We start from the raw sequence: 23,393 nt of genomic DNA on the forward strand, positions 1-23,393 counted from the left end.
GCTTTTATAAGTGAAACTGTAAAGTGTTTTTTGCACAATAATGTAAATGATGTAAAAACAATTCTTTGATGTCTTGCTCTAGAAGCAGAAGTACATAAATGTATTTGCCAATGTGACATCATAAATCCCACAACATTCAAATAAGCCATTTTTGGAGCTTGGTTAAATAATGTTGTTTGTTTTTTTTAAATACTAAGGAGGATGTTTAAAGATATAAAACTTGCATTATGTTTTAATGGTACAAATACCTCTTAAATGATTAAAGGAATGTCATGACCCCTTTAAATGTGCACTTGGACTTAGTTGGGAGAATAAGAATCCATTCTGGATTTTGAATTTGAAAGCTGTGCATGGACAAGGAGTCTATCTGTGGTTGGGAGTGCAACTTAACTTAAAAGCTTGTAGTGAGTTCAAAGGTAAACCTTTGTGTCATGGAGATTTATCGATCAGTGGGAGGAAGTGTTCTATATGAGATGTTTTAAAGTTTCCAGGTGCTGACTCTACATTGTGGTGGAAAAATCTCTAAGGCATTAACACCATCTCTTTTCAGGTGCATTCATCTTGAGACTGACAAACACACCTGTGATTGGTGAGATGCCTGGAATAACACTGCTGCACCCATAGAAGGCCCGACTCTCAGTCTCCATTTATTGCGCAAACGATTTCATGGCCATATCTGCCATTTGTTTGCATTGGCCCGTGTAAAATCATATCTTGTGCAGTGATGGATTACACAACGGAGCCAGTACGTGTCATATTAAGCAAGTTATCAAAACAGCACTAGAAACCAAATAGTGGAGATTGTTTCCAAGTGCGTCTTATGATTAATCCAGACTTGTAATGCTGATTCATATCTTTTAGGAATTTCTCTCACTTTGCTGGCAGAACCATTGCCAACCATTCTTACCTCCGGGTTTGTTCGTGTTCTGGACGTATACTCATAAACCAAGGAACCCTGTAGACTAAAAAGGGATTGGGATTGATTTGTGCTTCCCTTTTGACAAGTGACACAAATACACATTAAGCAGTGAAAGCGTTTGTTTTAGGAACTCTTTAAAACACCTCCAGAGGCCAAGAAATGCTCAACAAAACAAATACATTGCAGTGCTTGTTAAGCTTGGATGGGGAGTGGGGTGCAGAGGCATAGAGTCTGGTTGAGGTTTTGGATAGGAGTAGAGGAGCTCTGGCCACATGAAGACGCCCAGTCGCTTGCTTGCAGACATTTTGACTTTGTGATTTCTCACGTCATTGCTCAATCGCACACCCACACCCTTCACCGCGTTGGGGCAGGCCGTCTGGTACGCGCTTTGCTGTAGACCACAGCTCAGTGGGCCCTGCAGGGTCTGTGGCGCTGGTCGATCTCTGGCATAAATCAACACAAGTCATTCTGATGAAGATATAGTGGGAATTTTTTTAATTTTTTTAAAGGCTTTCTGAAAGAAGAGATGCTGTAAAAGTCCCTGGTTTCTGGAATTTTTCTCTAATTAAAACCGTTTTCCTTTGGCATTTCGGAAAACAAAAACTTCTTTCATTCTAACAAATTCAAATGAAAGTACATATGATTTAAGAAAAGATTTTAATATAAAGAAAAGTCCATTTTCATGGCTGGATACACACACACACACACACACACACACAAACACACACACGCACACACTTATTTATTTTATTTTATTATTTAATTTCATTTCAGGGTCTGGATGGTCTCAGCTTCAGATGTCACACCCTAGAACTGGTGAGAGTCTGTTTGATGATCGTCTGATTATTACTGCACACTGGAAAGCATTTCCTGATGAGGTAACCTGTAATCTGACTTTTGGCATCATGTGTCTGTTTTTTTTGGGGTTTTTTTGGCTTTGAGGATGAAAAATCTCCATATTTTCCAATGTTTGCCAAGTTAGTGTCATCAAATCTTTGAACTATACTGTACAGTGTATAGAATATTTATTTTGAGTTTTGTTCAGGCACTTAATTTGACTAGATGCATACAAACAAAAAGTATATTAAATTTTCTCTGTGAAATCAATGCTCTGTATTTTTTTCTTCTTTTTTTGTGGTATAATCTGTTTCAGATATCAGAATCAACTCCTAAATATACCCCAAAAAACCCACTGAAATATGAAGGTTTTCACTTTACATGCAGGTCAGATGGTCTTTTCCTGTTTAAATTAGCAGTTTTGGCCTTAACCTGGAATGTGGACTAGAACTTTAGCTGTTTAGTCATGTAGTCTGGCTACGTGAGTCTAGGATATCTGGATAACGTTGTTGTCATTGACCTCCTTGAAGTCCTGGACACCTGTGGGGCTTTTGCAATTGCCGGTGGAGCATAATCAAACATTTTTAAAACTCAGTTGGATTCAGTTTCATCTCTCAATAGGGTTTTGGTGGTCTCCTGGAAGAGGGGGACGGAGAGGTTCACTGACAGGCTATGTATTACTCCAGTTAAATGACTGCTCTGCTATGGCCTTCTCTCAGTAACAGACATATTCAAAAGAGGAGAATGTAAACCAGAACACTTAGGAAATTCCACACACACTTCAGAAGAAAAGCTCAGATTTGATGGACTGTGTTCTAACATTTCCTCCACTGGTCCGTTCAGCCACACATGGATACAGATTCTAGAGTGAGACATGCACACACACTTCTAGACGTATGCAGACACAGCAGCCCTTTGAGAAAGTCACGCTAGACTGTTGAAAGAAGAAACGCAATGACAGGCTGACCAGCTGTAAAGAGGGCGTTGGGGAAAAAACAAATATGTTTGCAGAGGCGGCAGGGATAGAATGAAGAAGTCAAAGAAAAAAAAAGAAGAGAAATGGCATTTTTGCATAAACAGATTTTGAAAATCACTGGCAAACTATTTTAATAGAGATATTGCATATTGCAAACTGACATTCCTCTTAGGATCTGCAAGAATTTAAGTATTTAAATTAGCATTGGCATTCAACTAGATAAACAAGGTAGCACACTGAATAAATTATTAGTTTTATGTGTGTATGTATGTTGTGCATCATCCATGTCTGTTTGTTTCATTTTTGATACTTTGAAAATCATGCCTTGAGATTCCTACAATCTTTTCCCTTAAGAATTTGCATATGGGTCAGGCTGCACAATTAATTTCACGGAATTTAACTATTTTAAATAATTATTAATTTATTATAAGTATTCTTATATAATTGCAAAAGTTAACAAGTGAAATAACCACATACTTGTTTTTTGATACTTCTCGTCACAGGTCTGACCCAGTTTTTGCAGATGAAAGACTTTATTCTGGATACGACCGCGACGGTGGTCTGAATATGGCTGATGGCCTCAAATATCACCCAGGTATGACATTTCAAAACAGAAGCAAATATTTGATGGGTTTACAAAGGAACTCAATGTTTTGAACGATTTGCTGTGAGTGTTATTTCAACTGTGAGAAAGCACTTAGAGATGATACAGATCAGAGCTTAGTTTACACAGTTGCATACAACTCTGGGATATCATAAAGATCGTTTTCACTAAAATAACCTTCAAACATACTCTGAAGTCTGTCCTGCCACAGATACTTTGTTTTCCATCTTGCATGTCTGTTCTCAGACAGACATCTCTGTTGGGAGATCAGTGGGCTTTAGATCCCATCCCATTGAGACTTTAAGTGTCTTACTTTGCTTCAACACGCAGCTCAAGAATCATTGCGGGGGCTCTCCACGTCTGTGAAACCAATCTGCAAGGCCCTTTTGTTTTACACTTTATTCTTCTCAAGAGAAAACACTCGACACTGGTTACTTTTTATAACTCCTAGCAATCAGAAACAAGTGCATATTGGCAGTTTTAGTGCATGCAGATGCTGCATACGTTCTATTCCCCTGTCCAGTGTAAAAATCTGAGCGGGACGAAGAGCAAAGTGCACACCGGTCCTCAACTTTAAATATGAAAATATATAATGGAATAATGTGTTCAGGATGCATGCTTGAAGGAAACCATATGAAGAAGGCAGACAAAGAACTCTCTGTGTTCCAATTCCTGCTCGTCCACACCCCCTTTTCCCTTCTTTCGGTCTGCGAGAAAGAAAGAGAGAGCGAGAACGAGAGCGTGACTCCATGTGAGACAGAGGGGGAGGTGAACGCAAGGAGGACCTGAAAAGGGGCTGTACAAACTAGCCATCACATACACACCGAAGCACTTGGGAGTACAGGTGAGTCTACCATCAGCTCCAGACTTTCATTGAGTTTCTCTTAGCATAGTGTTATCAACAAACAGCTTTATCACCTGTTGAATCGCAAACTGCATCCTTGAAGAACCTACTGTGTGAGGTAGCCAGCTGCAAACGAAGTCTATCTTTCTAAATATTTGGGTTGATTAATTCCGGATGTTAACTTCATTCTCCTCCCGTGGAGGAATAATCTCACTGGCAATGGGCTTCATGTGTTCCCTGTTTGGCTGTTCTTTGTCCTGCCTGCATGTGATTCTTATGATGATAAATGTGAGCAGCGTGCAGTAACAGTAGAATGAATATCCGGTGCTGGGGTTTCTTAGCGACAGTAATGACTTATGCATTAGGCAGGGGTTCTGTTTAGCTGAGACGTCATGCTAAGCATCTGTCGCTGACCTTTATCTGATCTGAAATTTTATAGAGTGGCATAATTCATAAGACTTATTAAGTCACAGCTCTTTAATGCTACTAAAGTTTTATCTGCTATTTGGATCTCCTAGATAAGTTTAGTATTGGATTCACTGCTTTATCAGAGTCCAGAAAGGCTAGTTCTTCTTTTTATGTGCTTATGGCTCTTTAATGAGCCATATAAAATGCAATTGAAACAATTACAGTGTTTACACTTTATGCCAAAGCACCTGGTTTTGTTATTTTATTATTCTTCTAAGTGATTCTCTGCAGACTTTATGTCACATTTATATAACGTTATATACAATACAGATATCATACAACAACAGAATGGGTTAACTTCAAATATTAGACTAATTCAAATTGTGCTCGAAAAAAGACAGCTGTGTCATTATTCAGCTTGCTATTGAACACACAGCCCCATGTTTTCCTGTATAATTTAGATATGTGCCCACTATATACTTAGTACCCTTATAAAGCAAACACCATGTCTCTGAGCCTCATTGAAGTTTAAAACTAATGGTGTTTTTGCTGTCTGTCATCAACCTGTACAAGTCAAGGCATGCTGGCTATCTGCTGAGAATTACTCTCAAAGAATGCCAAATGTAGAGTGCAACCCCCAAATTATTTTTCAGGCCACTTACAGGTGTTTCAATAGGCCTTTGTGCGAAAGAAGCTGAGTTGAAGAGCAGGTCTCTGCATTGTGCCATGGCATACAGTTGAAGGATCTGGCCCTGGAGGGCTGTAATGGATCTGGGAGATTAGAGAGACCTGTCGGGCCCCGAAGGGTCTATCAAAACGCTGTGTCAGACACCGTTACATACACCTTTACTGCTTATATTATGCACTGTAATGGATACACCCCAAAACACACACAAATACTATCTCCCAGTACCTGCATCCGGTGCCTCGGGACTGATAACATATGGAATGTGATGGGTAGAGCTCAATGCAGCTCATTGGATTGGTGTATGAGCCAAGTATGCCCTCAGTGGATTGGAATGACTCATAAATCAAAGGATGGCAAATCGTTAGAAATATGTGAGTGAGCCATGCAGATAGGCTGGTATGTTAATGTTTTATGTGAATATCTGGAAAGTGAAATCAGATAAGATGATCTTTAAAACGCTTAAAGATTTATCATCATACTCAATTTTAACATACGATTTGCCCTGTAGTTCAAATGCTCTGTGATGCATCAGCTTTCAACCTTCTTTCAACCAGCTTCCAGCCTTCCAGCTGATAGTCTGAGCTTCCCTGATGTACAGTAAGATGTGACATGATTAATATAAGGAATTAAATGTAATATTATTTACATTAGGCCACTTTGACAAAAGAATGAGGAACAAAAGCCAGCGGATCTTGAAAAATTTGATGAAACAATTCCATATACATTTTTTTTATGAGGTTGTATTCTCACCAAGGCTGCACTAAAATCTGTTACAAAAGCATTACAAAACAAAGCAACTGCTCTTTATGTTTCGTCCAAAGCAGTGAAAGGCAGAGAGCTTGTGAGAGGCTTTTGTGGGTGAGAGTGTTTGTTTTGTTGAGTTGATTGTCTTTATTTGTGGAGGAGGGCATGGAGGGCATGAACAGTGGGTGTCGTTTTTGTGGCCACTTTCAGTCAACTGTTGGAGTGAGCGGGACGTAAACTCCCAAACATAAACGCACAGGGGTCGAGTTAATCACTGGAAGAGTGAAACAGACCGCTCATTTGTCATAGGTGTTATTAGTTAAAACAGTGTTTGAAAGGGGGTGATGAAGACTAATGGGATCTTATTACCTCATGAGACTCTTGCAGTAGCCTACAGGATGTGAGAGAGACAACACTCAGCTGACAGGGTGATTCAGTGCTATTGAGACTAGACTGTGCTATTTGTACAATTGCCAATTAACTCAATGTCCTGTTTCAACATGCAACTGAAACAGTCAAAGCCTTTCCTTATACAGAAACTGAAAGATATTTATTATTTATAGTGACTCCACCCTTAAATCTTTCAAAATCATGACTTTTTAAAAGGAATGGTTCACCAAAAATGTAAGGTTTTAGTTGTGATTCTTATACTGAGCACAGTTTAGTAGTAATTTAGGGTTTAGTGGGTTTTTAGGTGGTCCAAGTGGAAATTTAAATAAGGTTAAATTGTGTTAAACAGCCTTGAGTGTTACAATAAATTATCATAAAATAAAGTCCTCAGACAAATTAGTAAAAATATTTAGAGGACGAAATGTATAATTGTAATGAAAGAATATTATATATTATAAGAATATTAGAGTCTTTCTGCACAGATTCACATGTTCCAGCTTCGAAAAATATTGACCTTCCTTCCTCTACAGTCTGTTTAATAAAATAAAAACTCCTAATTGGTCAACACCTATTACTTTCCTTATCCTGTCTCCTTGATATTAGTCAGGCGGAAAATAAGATATGCATTGTTTCAACTTCACATGTAGGAAACGCAGTTCATTCCTCCCACTGATTTGACAATGGGTGGGGTGTCATTTTCACAAATGATATCAAGTGCACAGTGCCAGAGGAAATACCCCTCCTTCATACAGTATAATAAAAAAGAGGAATATTTTCTTCATGAGGTTTCTCACCTCATCTAGTTCAGATTTAAAATGGTAATATTCTGTCGAATATTCTTTATTTTTTGAATGCATTAGCATGGTATATGTTGACTGAGAGTCTGCATCTTGTATGTTTCAGGAAGTAGCAGTTGAGAGGAAAATCACTGACTCGTCCTCTGGCAGCAGTGGAAGTTCATGCAGTGGCCTTTCATTTTAACTACACAACAAGAGGTTAAGACATTAAGCCCTGTCTGGATATACCATATAGTTGCCCGAGGAGCCTCTCTGGACTAGATCTAAAGCAAGCAAATAAACTATATGTCTGCTCTTGATGTTGGGTTAGAGATCATATCACTTGGCTTAAACCACCTAGAGAGATTTGATCAGTAATACAGGGATAAAGAATGAAAACTACAGAACATATCTGTTTAAAATCCAAACAAATGGACTGAGCACAATAAAGCTCTGCTTGAAAGTTTAGTAACTACAATAGCTGCAGTCAGAACGTTTGGACGACCTTTCGGCTGAATGTGTTTTTTCATGTGCTAATGAAACGACAGGAAAGCACCAAGCACTGCCCTTCATCTTGACATTGTTAAAACATTTTGAGAGCAAGGGCTACGCGTGCCTTTAGAGAAACACTCCGTCTCGGGGAGATTGCGATAAACTCGAGGGACATGTTTTGGTGACTCAAAAAGAAAGACAAATATCTGGATGTAAGATCGAAAACAGACGCAAATAGAACAGAGGATAGTCTCCCAGCCTTTGCCGCATTTGCAAAAGAGCACATCCCACTTGTGAAATTTTCTTGGCACTTTTCCATGGGAACTGATCCAGGGTGAATTGAGAAATACCTCCAGGGAGGTCTTGTTAGAGTTTGAATAATATTGTGTGGATTGAAAGCAAAAGTACATTTCTCAGCTCATCTCTGGGCGGTAGCACGTCTACTGTGAAGGATTATGGTGAAGAAAGCATCCAGCAAAATGTAGAGCTTTGGTTTGACTTTGATCCTGCTTTTGATCCTTGTTTCTTCGTGGAAGTCTGAAGCATAAAACAATCCGGGATCCCGAAACCAGCTCTTACAAACCAAACGTAGGCCCCAGCTGAGAAAAAGAAAACTTTATCACACCCAGGCTAGCGTGCCGGCTAAAAGGGGGCTCCGCGAAAGGAGAGAATCTCTTAGGCAAGGACGGAGTGAAGCGGGCTGGGATGGAGTGCAAACATGAGCCTGCTAGAAGAGGGGACAGCTGGGGTGGGCCTACCACTACAATATCCTCCACTCTCAACAAGACTGGAGCAAACACGTCCCAGGAGAGGCACAGTACTAACATTTTAGAGAAAGATGACCGCTGCGGAGTTAAAGCAAAGCCAGGCTTGACGTCTTGCCAGATGGAGCGGAAAACAAGTAAATAGTTTCTTCCTTATTTCGTTTATAGACCTGAATCTGAAGAACCTGATATATTACAGTATACTTTATCCCTTGGGTGTATAATATGTGAGGAATAATTGGCAAAAAACAGATCGGCCCCCTGACATGAATGCTTAATAAATGATTGCAAACACTGAGTTTATTTTTATTTTTGTATTATTACTATAAAATCAGGGTTTCCTAACTGAGGTTGTAAGTTGATGAAAAGCTAATAATTAAAACATTTTTAAAAAAACTGACTGCAGAATGTTGCAATTAACCAATCAGAATCAAGTATACCACAGAGTTCATCATTTAAATGGATTAGGGAGTCTGTTCAAATGCAGGGGTTTTAAAAGTATAAAACAAATGAATAACACTAAAGCAATTAAAATAAAACACTTACTAAGAAACATGCAATTTTATTAGTTTACCTGGATGTCATGTGGCCATAAACAAATATCAGAGAACCGTTAGCATGCAAAAGTGTTGTTAAATTATCAAAGTATTTGCTTAGAATCTTAGTGGGATAGTAAAATAATATTATAGGCCAAAACCTATTATAGGAATACCTATTATATGATAAAAAAAATAGATGATAATGTGCAATGAAAGACATGTAACTAGCAAAACTATGTAGAAAATTGAATGGGTGCAAATTGGAATAATGGTTACAATTAGTGTAATTATAGTCTTAATACGGCAGACTGCAGAATGTTGTGACTAACCAATCAGAGTTATTTATTCAGTAGAGTCATGTAATAAATTTAAATAAATTAGTGAGTCAAGACAATTTTATTCTTTAAAAGTTGAATGCTTTTACAGGCCCTACAGAGGCCTAAGACCCATCAGATAGATAGACTGGCGTAACTATCCACTAAATGTTTAGACATCAGTTCTTACTAAACCCTCAGTGACACATTTGTTTCCTCACAGACGCAGATGAGCCGTACAGTAATAGCTCTTCACTTCATACCCACTGACCATAATGCTCAAGCTGTGGGTAATGTTATCTGGAAAGATTGCATAATAAGGTTTGCAGATGACCAGGCACCCATTGCAAGTGCAGTAGGCGGCAGTTCACACCAGTGACTGTGTGACAGAGGGGTTTTACAACCCTGCTGATGAGAATTCAGACCCATTTCAGGCAGTCTGAAACTGTTTTTGCAGAATTCAAGAGGTTGTTATGATGTTGTTACAGCTTTGGAGTGTGTAAAATGGCGAGTGGGGAGGATGTGGAAAGGCTGAGGTGGAACAGCTAATTCAGTCACTTTATATTGGTTTCACACTGTTCCTAGGAAGAGATGCTGAAGTAATTGTCACAATTTTCTCTTTTTCTTTCATTCTCTCTCTCCTTGTATGGGATTGATGTCGCCACACAGTATCATGATTTGATGAGATGCAGAATGTTATGCTTCTCTTTATTGCATCTCCAGATGCTTATAGCATTTGTCTGAAAAATGATACAGTGTGATCCAAAAGTCTGAGAGCAATTTTTTCTCAGAATGTTTTAGGATTTTAATTCTACACTCTTTTTAAAATTTAATTCGACACTGTTTTTAGGACATTAATCAGATTGTGACATTTCTTTGAGTTTGAACATGAACTCCTTTTGTTTTGTTTTTTGTTTTTTTTACGAACAGTCAGCATAAGATTGCATTTTGGATCTTCTCAAATCATGCTGGAGATCATGATCATCAGGTTTTACACAAACTTTTGCACAGTTCATCCAGTTTTAGTACTGCTGTCATTAAAGCAAAAGAGTGCTTAGACAGTCAAAAAAAAAAGAAATAAATTTAAGATATTCTAAAATTTAATTGAATTGTTTTGCTAATAATATAATTTGTAATACATTTCTTATTACCACTGTATATGATAAAGGCATTAATTCACGTTTATAACTTATTTATGATTGCTAGAGTTGTAGTCCTAATTTAACATACCTCTTGAAAAATTTACTAAATTCCTTATAACCATTTTGTGATCACTCTTATTAATTTTCTTCTTCTTTCTTTTATAAGCCAACTCATACAATGCAAAAATAAAGTACTGAATCCAGATACAGTGAATAAAAGAGGACTTATATAGCCAAAGTCATAACCCCCCTGACCTTATGCAATTTGTCTTTTAACTGACTCCAAATTTGTGTCTTAAATCTTTAATCTTTTTTTCTATCATCTAATTTTTCATTTTGCAGCTTTACAAATCTACAGAAATTTATGGCCACAGCTGTACATTTCATAATAATATAGCAGGTCAGTTACAAGGCATTTCTCAGCATCAGAACTGATCTGTAGAAGCTATTCTGTGAATGTTGTTCTGCTTGAGAGTAAGGAAGCAGAGTACGAAGAGTCTCCAAATACAGGTTTTGTGGTCAGTGATGTGTACAGTAATTGCACATGGTCTTAAACATTTCTGATCTCATCCCTCCTCATGTACTCGCATACATTTCCCAGAGCAAAACTGTCATTTTATCCCTTCCTCCCAGCGAACCATAACTTCGGACAGGAGAATCTGACCTTTGATTTACAACCCTTATGTCTGCCAGGTCCCCAAATCCTCAAGCTGTGAGGGAGTTTCCCTCATCTGTCCGAACTGAGAGCCCACATATCATACCCAGCTCAGTGTCAACCAAATGGAAACATTATTCCTTTCCCTGAATTCCTAATTTTTTTAGGTTTAAGGAAGTTCTTGTGTTTCTCTTCTGTTAATGATAAGTTGAGGGTTATGATTCAGGCATGATGAATAAGCTAAGCAAGCAAACCTCTGTGGTCTAAACTGATCTCCACCCTTGAGGCTCAGGTGTCCCATCCACCCAAGCGAGTGTGTTTGCCGGATGGCTCTCTGCCCTGACATCCAATCCTCTGAAAGAGCTGACACATCGATTCTTTATACATGACACTAATGAAATGTGGCCACTTAATTTGGCGTGGAACAGAATGTGCAAACTTAAATATTCTGTATGTGATTATTGAAGTACGTCCAAGGACATAGCAATCATAAATATTAATCTTTCCTACATCCATGACTCTGGTAATGAAAACAGCAGTTACTCAAAGGGATAGTTCACCGAAAAATGAAAGTGTTGTCATTATTTGCTCACCCTCGCGTCCTTTGAAACCCAAAAGCTTTTCTTTCTGCTGTAGCCTAGAACACAAATGGAGATGTTTGGCAGAAAGTCAAGAACTGACAGCCTCAGTCACCATTCTCTTTCATTGCATATTTTTCCCATTGAATGACAGTGAATGGTGACTGAGGCTATCACTCTACTTCTAGTTTAGTGTTTCATATAAGAAAGAAATGGGTTTTAAGGTTGTAACAGTTTAGATCAACATGTGGGTGACATATAGCCTAATATAATATATATATATAGAGTATAAGAGAGAGTTGCTGCAAAACCACTTCTAGAGAAACGTGTCTAATTGGACTTTTGGCTTAAAACCTCATAGTTTCTGACTATAGCCCTTTTGACAATCTCCCGCGTGACAACTAGCCCCCTTTCTAAGTCTATTCTGCATCCCGGCTCTTCGCTGTTGAATTTGGAAGCAAAAAACAGAGAAAGCAAAGTCTGTCAGGAACGTCACACAGCATAGGCATCCTTTAAAAAAAAAAGCAAAAGTGAAGCGCAAGCCTCGTCCAGTGCCCCAGCTGCCCGCCTCACGCTCGATGCGCATTTGGAGCGCGCAAGAGATCATCATTCGCAACGACACGAAATCCGATCCAGGCTCTCGCTGCTAAAGGGGGAGTGGAGGAAACACATGAAGTTAAATTAGAAAAGCTCGCGAAGCAGCAACAAAAGAGACTGTATTCAGAGTTAATTAAGGTAAGAGAAGTTTAGTTTGACCCAGTGCTTGGAAAGATCAAAAACGGTAGCCTATTTGCGTAATAAAACGCTTAGATCTGTGAAAGACATGTGATGAAGTCATGTTTAAGTTCTGAGGTCTGATGACATGATCGTTTAAATTATATTATGTGATGACTATTTAAAGCGAGACGAGAGCAATATTTTGCAGTGAATCCATATTGTTTTAAAAGATCAACCAGACTGGTTGCCACTTTGTGTTGTGTTTAGACAGACAAAAGGCAGAATGAAAAGAACATCATTGTTTTGAAATTAAAGTGACAAATTGCACTGTGTGGATCTCAGACATAATGTTTTAAAAGTTTAAAGTTATTTTTGATTTTAACGGTGTATAAAAACTATTATAACCTAAAATGTGCTTCATGTGTTAAAATGTGTTAAATTAGTTTCCTATTCAACCTAGGTCATTTTTTGCACATTACCACAATTTTATAGTGTGTTTATTTATTTAAAAAGTAGAAAGTAGTCAGGGAGTGAAGTCATAGCTATTCACTGAACTACTCTGGTCTGGCTCTGATATGGAAGGGAAATTTATAAGAATAACGAACAAATGAAAACTGCATCAAGTAATTTCATAATTTTAATTTTATTTATATAAAAAAAAGAAAACTGCATCTATGTTTATAAATTATTTCATTTTGTTCTAGATTTATAAAAAGTTAATGTTTTGAAACACCGTAAAGATTAAAATCCGTAAAGAAGGAAAATGGAGAGCTTTTTTATCCCAGTGCTTGAGGTTGTGTTGCATGGCCTGACTGAATAAAAAGGTGTTTTTGCTGATGGAATGAAAGGCAGATGCACATTAAACATGCTCTATTATAAGTTTATGCCATGTGATATAAAAGCTCCTTTCAGTCTGGCAAACTTGCACATAAAACAAATGGGACAAACTAAGAACTCTTGCTTTTTTACTAACTTTTTAACACTCATTGTGGCTCTGGCAAGACAAAGACCTACCTGCTTGGATAGAGAAAAAAACATTCACAAAATTGTTTTCAGCCTTGCAGCCAAGTCTGGGGTTGAGGATAAAAGCTAAGAACTACCTCAGGGAAACCAAAGTGGTTAATTATTCAAAGGTCTATTAGGGAAACAGATTGTGTTTGCACAGGTTAACCATGCTTATATTGAGTCAAGCCGTACAGCCAATGATGTAATTGTTAACAGTCTGTTCCTCAGGATGTAATGTTCTGGTATAAGATGTTGACGTTTTGTGTTTTAAAAGTTATGTTCCTTTCCTGAAGCACTCATTCATTTGTAGGCAGGATCTTGTTTTATTTACTGAAACTTTGATGCCACAGTATATCAAAATAGGTCAAAGTTCAAGCATTTAAATGTAGACTTTGTCTTGTAAGTTGATGATAGAAAGGCATGAACCTGTCAGGATGTCAGCAAATAGACATGGTTCCTGTGCCTCAGAGAGATTTCTCAAGGCATGCTGCAGTCTCAAGCAGGGAATTTTCTCGGCAGTTGAGGAATGCTAAGGGAGGGACTAGCCCATGGTGAAGGAAATACTTTCTGCAGCTCGGAATGGGGCTTTTTAGCCCAGTCAATAAACCTTTGCCATTTTCAACAAATAGATGACTGTTTTAACATCCATCTTTGCCAAAATATGGGTAGAACTGCAAATATCAGCATTACGATTTACTTACAGGAGGTACTTAGAACTATAAATGTGTGAAAGCATTATACGGTCTACAAAAATTTGCCTGCAGGCTCCATGAATCACAGCAAACTGTGAAAAGAATAATTTTGACCACAAATCCTTGAAATTAATGTGTCAGCATTTCTTTTATAAGTCTGTCCGCAAAAAAGACGACAAACGAATATGATTCATCTTTTTAACAGGGTGACTCATGGAAGCTAGAATTACTTAAAAGACATATAATCGTCTTGAGTTTTAAAATAATGATCCTCCCATTTGAGCACATTGCTACTATAGCTGAAAATTAAATAGCAACCAAATAATTGTGACAGCAATGCTGAGATCATGAAATAAAATATAAAGCAAGTTAATATTTGCCAAAATCTGCCCAATTACTCTCTCTAATAAAAAGCCTGTGATATTATATGTTAACACCCTTTGTTAGGCTGAAACAGTTATGTGCATTTAAAAAAAAAATTTCCTCATAAGACTTGTGGATACTTGGTGGGTTGTGCAAAATTTTTACATTTATAAGCGGGGTTGAGCAATACTTAGCTTAGCTTTTCGAAATTTTCTCTTGATTTGATTGTTGTGTTTTTCTACCATTCCAGACCTCAGCAGAAGTGCCAGTTTGTCGGAGAAGGAGCTGAAGGAGGCACGAACCAAGAGTCAGATCATTGCTGCTCAGCTCCAGGCCAATTCCAACTCTAAAGGCGTCCAGCTTTTCAACCGGCGCAGACAGAGAGTGAACGCTTTCACACTCGTAAGCGTTGGAGGAGGGGGAGCGGAGGCATCTAAGAATGTAATTGATTCATCTTTTGAAAGTCCACAGACATGGGACAAACGCTCGACTGAGGACCAGGACAAAGAGTTGAATCACAGGAACCTCAAGACAGGTCTCATGTGGTCGGCCGGCAGAATCCACAGTACTGGGAGTGGCATGGAAGATGCTAGTGAGGTAACACGGGAGGATGTAGCAGAAGAAAGCAGCCAAGATAGACACTTTCTCCCCGTCAATGAGAAGGATGAGGAGCTTTCAGAAGACCTCACAGAGCATGTGAAGGATGAGGTTACTCTTAGAAGTGACAGTAACTCAGCTGTTAAGGACAGAACTGGTGAAGATGAAGCTGAAGTCAATGGAGGACACAATAAAGAAACCCCAAATGGATACAGTGCGCAATGCAATGGAAAAGCAGATAAGACGCTGACTAAACAGCCCACCATCATGAACAGAACAGCTCGCCCATTTTTCTCCCCAACAACAGTAGGATCCTCTGAAGCTACAAGTCCAGTCCCAGCCATCCATCAAGGCCATGACTCTACAACTCCCCCAGTGCACCCAAGACCTGTTTTCTCTCCACCACCACCTCCACCTTCATATCCGACTCCTCCTCTCCCCAGCTACTCCAGCCCTCCTCCACCTAACACAGGCCATGCTGCCTCACCTCAGCCTTCTTCTTACTACATCCGCCCATATGTCCCCAAGCCTACATTTGTCCCTGACCTCTTGAGTGAGAAGAGATCTGTAACTACCATCAAAACGGGGATCCTCGATGAGGGCCAGGCTCGCAGAGCAACCCGTAAGTCGATGTTCACGTTTCAGGAGAAACCAAAAGTGGCTCCGAATCCGGAACTCCTGTCCTTAGTGCAGTGTGCAGATGAAAAGAAGAAAAAACCCCAGCCAGACGCAGGGCAAGAGGAGGAGCTGCTGGCTCTTGGGGCCGAAGCCTCAAACTTCCTGGCCAAGGAAGAGGACGTTCACGAGGAAGCTGCGGTGCCAGAGTGGGCCTCGAGTTTGAAAAGCTCCAGAACACGTGCCAGGATAGAGCACAAGCCTGAGCAGGCCCTGACCAATGCTTCAGGAAAAGGAGCTGAACTGTTTGCCAAACGCCAGTCGAGGATGGAAAGGTATGTCCATGACAGCAAGGACCTGAGATCACCCTCTCCTACCATGTCCTTGCCTCCTTCGTGGGTATATCAATCCAACATGCCTGGTCGAGTGAAGGCCATAGTAAACTCCTCCAATATAAGTGCAGAAATTTCAAAGACACTTCAAACTCAGCAGGCCATTCAGAAAAAGACTGTCCTTTCCAAATCGCCAGCTCCTGCTCCAGCTCCACCTCCAGAGATACCTTTGGAGAACGGCTGCACCAAAATCGAGATGGAGCTGTCCAAACATCAGCCATACCAGCTAAACTCATCCCTCTTCATCTTTAACCCAACGAAAGATCCCTACAGCACTCTTCCCAGAGCCGCCCCAGCTCCTAAACCTGTTGTGACAGCTCACTCCTACTCCAGACAATTTTCCCTTCCAACAAGCCCTTTGCCATCGCCGTACAGCCCATCTGCCGCCTATCGGTCAGCCCATTGCTTTTCGCCTCCTGTGACGCCTCTCAGTCCCATCACAGCAGGCAGCATCAGTTCCCCAGTGTCACCTTTAGCTCCAGAACGTGTGGCTTCACCTTGCTCTGGCGTCCAAGCACCACGTCCCACGTTCTCCACCAAAAAAGCTGGTATCAGCCCACAGGTGTGGAAACCCTCTTCATTCTTTTAAACCTTTCCATTTCTTCTCTTCTTTGCTGTATGTACTCTTCAGACCAAAGTATAATAGAAGAAAAGTAAAAAGGACACATATTGGACACTGACTGTCCACTTAGATGTGAATAGAGAGCAATATGGTTCAAAAAATAGGCCTACAAGAAACTTGAAATCTAGCACTCTTGGTCAGATTTGTTTTTGTTGTTTCTTGTTTATTATTGCATGTGGAGGCAATAAATGTCACGTCCTACCTGTTAAACTGACCTTTAATTGTAACTCATAAACTGGCCACCAGAGGGCCATAAATTTAACCTTACATATTTTTTTTTATCAAGACATTGTAATTTAGTGCAGCTTTGTGTTTCAGAACTACAGTTTATTCAGTTTTGTGCTCATGCCAGATATATTTTAGGTACAAAACCAGTGTGTCATTTTCCAACACTTGCCTCCAAGTTTTCAGGTTGGAGTTGGTACAAACTCATAAGCAGTTTAGCAGATGGTGTCTTGCCTTTTATGATGTACGAAACACAATTTAATATAAGTCGGACGATATGAGACCCTCTTCATGTTATGGCACCCGCACTGTTCTTTTTCTTAATTAGTTCTGTGTGCTTCTCTTGGATTTATAGTTCTAGTTTACAACTTGCATGCTGCGTAACAGTTAGGGTGCATACACTACTGTGTGTTCCACTGCAGGTCTCGGATTAAACAAAGCCATCATTTTATTTTATTTTATAACTACATGCAGTACGTAGTAACTATTTTAATGCTGGTTGTTTTCAAACTAACTGTTTCATCCTAGCTTCTTCTCTTTCAAATGATTTTGTCTACTCTGTTTCATTAAAACCATGAAACACTTTCTTTTCTGTCTCTTGTTTTCATATTATATTATCTTCCTCTGTTGACTGATCTGTTGAATTTCCTGTGGGATTTCTTCTTTCATTTGCACTATCCCCTCTAAACAGTCGTTTCAGTTTTTGGTAGTATCTATCCTGCAATGAAAATCCCAGGCCGGCTTTCCCACAGAGTCGTTTTTATCTATACACTTGTAGCAACAAAACAAAGATATGCGTATCAGAGCCACCCGACGCGTAGTGCTCTGACCCAAAAGGAAATTAGACACTTTTTTAACGCCGACTGAATATGTATGTGCCCCACACATTCCTGGCCTGCCCCCTGAAAATGCACATCTGAGGCGAAACTGGCCGCTGTGGGCTTGAGCTTTAGGCTAAAGGCCTGACCTCTGGCCTCCCTTATGCTTGGAAAAACACATTTACTGGAGGTGAAAACATACCCAGCAGCCTCAGCAGTGCGAATGCATATCTCAGTAAAGGTTAGTGGTGTTGGCAGAGTGAATGCAAGCGATCTGAAGATGGCATGGTATCGTGCTGTGCTGGGAAACTACTCAGACATTGGTCAAAAATAAACAGCTTGACATAATCACACGGTGCATGAGAAGGCCTGATATCGATAACCACATCTGAAATTGCATGCAGTGCTGCAGGAGGTGTTTTAGATGTTTCACTGGTGGTTTAGAGGCTAACCTGTTATTGGCATGAACTTGGAAAGCTTGGATTTTTGAATGTTTATTGATTCTTTGGATCCAGGATTGTTCTGCTGTTGTTGTACTTTTTGTGTAATGATATCTTTGTTCCTGTACACTAACATTCCTTACTATCTACATTTATAACAAAAAAGAAAAGAAATGAATCGTGACATGTTATGCAGGGCTCAACAGTAAGGAAGGTGAGCTGAGCTAGTTTTTGGTCTAATTGACTGAACTGCCACTTGTACTGTTGGATCAACACCATATATATTTGATTGTGTATATATATTCTTATGCCTCAAAAATTGTATTCCTTGTTTTTGTGTCATTTGGTTGCAAGTTAATTTCCTCTATCATAATGTCTAGCTATTATATATCCAACTAACAAATGTTTGTAAATCTCAAAATGTGATCATTTTAATTTAGATGTGTGAAAAATGTAATGTCAACTTTATTTATGTACTGCTTTATATAAAACAGATTGTTTCAATGCAGCTTCACAGTAGCAAACTGACAGAATCGATAATGCAATAATCCTAAATAAATATGGGACAAAATCAGATTCTGCTGTAAAACAGTTTAAAAACAAAAATAAAGTAAGGTCAAACAAAAATATCCAATAATAAACAAGTTAACAATTTTGTTAACAATGTTAATGTTAAAATATTAAAAAACGATAAAACATTTAAAAATATTATCTTTAATTAGTTTTGATTCAAAATGATTCTATTGACATAATTTAAAAATAATAGTAACTTAAGTTATGCATTTAAATGATCAACTTTGAAATGTAAATATACAATTATATGTTGTATTATTAAATATTTTATTATATTAAATGATATAAAAATATATAATTAATAAACATATTATTAAAGATATATAATATATACCATTTGAACTATGGCAAACAGAAAAATCCTTACTGTTGAGTCCTTTTATTATTCAGTGTGTGTGTTTGTGAGTGTATTTAGTGATATAGGGACACTACATTAAAGTGATGTCTTACCTCTAAGAGTAATCTTTTCTTATCTCTTGTCTTATCAGATTAAGGTGGAGACCCCGGCACCAGTCAATAAATCCGGCTCCACCACCCCAACCTCCAGGACGCCCAACCTCACTAGACGCTTCACCAGCCCTGAGGTGCTTTCCAGTGCCGTCTGGTCCCCCAGCAGCCCTCTAGTGACCTCCACATCCTCCACTCCAATCTACAAGCCCACTCCAATCTCCCCCTCCACCCGACCCATCCATAAACCCATCACAACATGCCCTTCCCCAAGCCCTATCCACAAGCCTATTGCAACCACAGCATCTCCAGGTACCATCTTCAAGCCGACCGCCACCTCTCCAGTGTCTCCAGCCTGGGAAACCAGGTGCCAGTCTCCGGCCGTCAGCCAGGACACCAAAACCAACCACCGCATTTTGGCCAAAAACATCATCAATGCTGCAAAGCGGAAAAACAGTCCGTCTCCCAGGGCGCTGGGTGGCCACAGTCTGCCCATGTCCCCGGTGAGCGGCAGGATCGTGCCTTATGAACACAGTCCTGTCAGTCCATTTCAGCCAGGGATGCTGGGCGCTCAGTCGCCCACCCTAACCAGTCCCTCTCCCACCCGCATGATCCACTCTCCGGTTCGCTTGTACAACACCCGCTCACTGACCGACTCGGACGCCTCGGTGGAGTCTGAGGATTCGGGTCTGCGCTCTCCTGGAGTGCGCAGCTACAACACCTGCCCCCGTGGCTGGGCCGGCGGTCTGCAGGTGAAGAGGGGAGGCATGTCTGAAGATCTGTAGCAAGCACTTGATGATTTATACTTCAGCCTGATTTCGTTGTAGACCAAAGTGTCCTTTAAATATTGAATGTAAAGCATTGTGGATTTTGCAGTAGGTTGATTACAGTACAGTATGTTGACTGTGTGATGGAAGAAAAAAATACACTATTGTTCAAAAGTTTGGGGCAGTAAGATTTTACTGAGAAATTTAATCAGCAAGGGATGCATTAAAATGTTCAAACGTGACAAAATGGCTTTTTTATTGTTAATAAATAAACAGTGTTCTTTTGAACTTTCGATTCAGCAAAGAATTCTAAAAAATATATAATTACCTCAAAAATATGAAGCATTGCTAATAATACGAAATGTTTCATGTGCAGTAATTCTCCATAATAGAATTAATTTTGAATGATCATGTGATTTTGAAAACTGGTGTAAAAATCAAAATATTCCTGTTTTCACAGTATTTTTGATCAAATAAATGCAGACTTAGTGAGCATCTTTCAAAAACGTTGAAAATCTTACCAATGCCAAATTTTTGAATGGTAGTGTAGCTTAACATTGAAAAAAAGAAAAAGAAAATTCTGACATCATTTACTCACCTCACATGTTTACTCAAAGCAATATGACTGACTTTCTTTCATGGAACACAAAATGAAGTTACATTCTGAAATGTGACTAACATATTGTCGTTGTTGGAGTCTAACGGCATCTGTTCCTATTCACTTTCATTTTCTTGTGTATTCTATGGAAGGAAGAAAGATTATATCAAGGTCGTATCATTTTGCAACAACATGAGGGTGAATAAATGAAGACTAAATCTATGCAGCTGTCTGTAATCTAATGAAGAAGGCATTACATGGACTCGGAAAGTTGTACCAAAGAACCAAAGATAAAAAATAACATGCAAGACTTTTCAAAGCAGTATTAGTTATTAACCTTATTTTTTTTTAAATCTACGTAAATATAAAAGGGATTGACCCTTTGCTTTTTTGTACAGTATGTTTTGACAATGTGTTAGAGAGTATTGGAATGTGACAATAGGTCCGACTCGAGTCAAACTTGGAAGGAACTGATTGCTTTTTGTTGATTGTGAGTAAATTTAGATGTAAAGACAGAATGACACAGCAAGGTTTCTATGGTATGAGAGAGAATGGTAGGAAATGTTCTATATTATGTATACTATAAATGGAAGCTGCAGGTGATCTGAAATCCAATAAGGTTTCCATATTATTTTAGCGCTGAAATACATGAGGGAAATAAAATGGTCTGATGCACAACGGGAGAGGTGAAAAAACAAAGCATTAGGAGGTTTGTACAGTGTGATTTCACATAAAATGTAGGAATGATTAAATTTCAGCGTTCATTAATGCACCTTGCTTAGACTGCTATTATTATATTTCAGTTTCCCAAGAGGGCAAAAACAGGAGAAGAGAGGATTCTTGCTGATGTTTTATACAATCAAGTTAATCTTCACAGCATTTCAGCATTTCACATAAAATGGATTCTGGGTTTAGGGTGATTGAGTGCTCTGTTGGTACAGTAAGGTGAGATAATTGCTTTTTTATATACATTTCACACAAATAAACATATTTTATGGGGCACTTGAAAGGGTATATTATATACATAAACATCACCTCTGTCAGACTGTCTACAGCATGCATTTACAGGTATAGACTGGTATAGACACACTGTATACTGTGTGGTAAACAGTAATTCACACTACTTAATACCGTATGTTTGTCTGTCGTAGTTCTGAAATTACATATTGAAATCTGTCTGAGCTGATCACTAGCACTCATTTAAGGATTAAGTCTCAAGGGTCATAAACACCAAGTGTACTCATGTTTGCCTGGTGTCAAATATTGAATCACTACACATGAGAAAATCATTCTCTGTGTCGGAGCATCAGCAGATTTTTGAGTATTTGCATATGGGGGAGTTTGATTGACAGGGACATCAGCTGTAAAGTGACTTGGCACCTTTGGTGAGAATAATGTTATCACTTTCAAGGATGCTTTACAGCCCCTGTGTGCTTGTGCGATCCTTCATTTGGATTATGGGAGATGTTATGCATGATTCAATTTACATATACAACTTCTTTTAAGTTTGATATCATGCCTGAATAACCAGCCTCATTATTATCTCTGTCTGTTTTCTGTCTGTTTTTAAATTAAGTGAATAAACACAAACAATGTCATCTTCTCGGATAAAGGTCTTCGTTTATTGATTATTTTGATGTTAAAAGAACAATCTGTAATTTTATTAATTATAACTACAAATTTATAGTTTTACATCCAAATAACTGAAAAATGCACATTATTATAAACCTAATATAATTATAGGAAATTGTTGTAGTTTATATTCTGAGCTTCTTTATTGATATGGTAGGAAATAGGCCTATTTAGGATATTGTTGTTATTATTATAATTACTACTACTACTACTACTACTACTACTATTTTTCCCAAAACTGAGAATTGGACAGTATAGACAAAGTCTTAAAAATCATTCAATCTAGTCTGCGAGTTGCATTCATACGCTAGGATTAAGTAAAAATGCTTTAATCAAAAAGTTTGGTCTAATGTCTTTTGAAGAGATGAACAGATGCCTGGTCAATACCGCCACCTTTAGGACTAAACTAGCCATCGCTGCAGACTCATTTGAGTTCAAAAGAATATGGCAAATATGAAATATACAAATACAAAGCGAAATTAGTTATTATTATATGAAATAATTGGAGGGGGCGTGGGTTGTTTGGAGGGTCAGTAACGACTACATGTGTGCAGACATTATACCAGGGCTTAAAGTTCTCCGGCACCGTGCCGTCCGGCGTGCAGCGTTTAATCCTACATTAAAAAAAAAAAAAAAAAAAAAAAAAAAAAAAAAATATATATATATATATATATATATATATATATATATATATATATATATATATATATATATATATATATATATATTATATTATATTATATATATATAATAAAATAAAATCTTGTTGATTGATATCACTTTTGAGTCCATGCGTTCGCCTACCAATGGTATGAGAGGTGCAACTTTCACTCTCATCCAAACTAGTAGCCAGTCACAATGTTTTGCCTTTATAAACACGAGACGCGCATAACAGTATTCAATTGCAGAGTCGCAGCCTTGATGAATGGAGAAGCGCGACAAAAAGCTGAGGCGAAATGGTCAAATATATCCATCTAGCGCGTATTTACATGGACAAGCTCATTATAAAGCAGCGGAGCTTTGTAAACATCTCAGAGTAATCATGTCATCTCCATGAAATGATTGCCTAAATATATTTACCGGGATTTCTGAAAAGGTCCTGTTCACACATGATCGATTAATGGTAACTTTACAGTGAAGACTGTATGTGTGAAAGGGGCTAAACTCTTCCTCTGTATACGCTGTGAATTTTAATTGCTTAACGTAATCTGGAAAAACCG

General features: G+C 38.6%; 1 protein-coding gene across 1 annotated transcript; it reads left to right on the forward strand.

Annotated features, from left to right (window-relative positions):
- Nucleotides 1-4,032: 4,032 nt before the first annotated feature.
- Nucleotides 4,033-20,283, forward strand: LOC132109737 (synaptopodin-like). The gene is made up of 4 exons (XM_059516050.1): nt 4,033-4,180; nt 7,314-8,579; nt 14,698-16,613; nt 19,218-20,283. Exons 2-4 carry the CDS (start codon nt 8,384-8,386, stop codon nt 19,959-19,961), a joined length of 2,856 nt encoding a protein of 951 aa, XP_059372033.1. The 5' UTR covers nt 4,033-4,180; nt 7,314-8,383; the 3' UTR covers nt 19,962-20,283.
- The last annotated feature ends 3,110 nt before the right edge of the window (nt 20,284-23,393 follow it).

Source organism: Carassius carassius, chromosome 29 (genome assembly GCF_963082965.1).
Source record: "Carassius carassius chromosome 29, fCarCar2.1, whole genome shotgun sequence".
Lineage (NCBI taxonomy): Eukaryota > Metazoa > Chordata > Actinopteri > Cypriniformes > Cyprinidae > Carassius > Carassius carassius.

Bases quoted from the DNA above. Each gene is read 5' to 3' on its own strand.
- LOC132109737 (XM_059516050.1), top strand. From the start codon at position 8,384: ATGGAGTGCAAACATGAGCCTGCTAGAAGAGGGGACAGCTGGGGTGGG. The intron at 8,580-14,697 runs GTAAATAGTTTC...CTACCATTCCAG, and splicing joins CCAGATGGAGCGGAAAACAA to ACCTCAGCAGAAGTGCCAGT. The intron at 16,614-19,217 runs GTGTGGAAACCC...TTGTCTTATCAG, and splicing joins AAGCTGGTATCAGCCCACAG to ATTAAGGTGGAGACCCCGGC.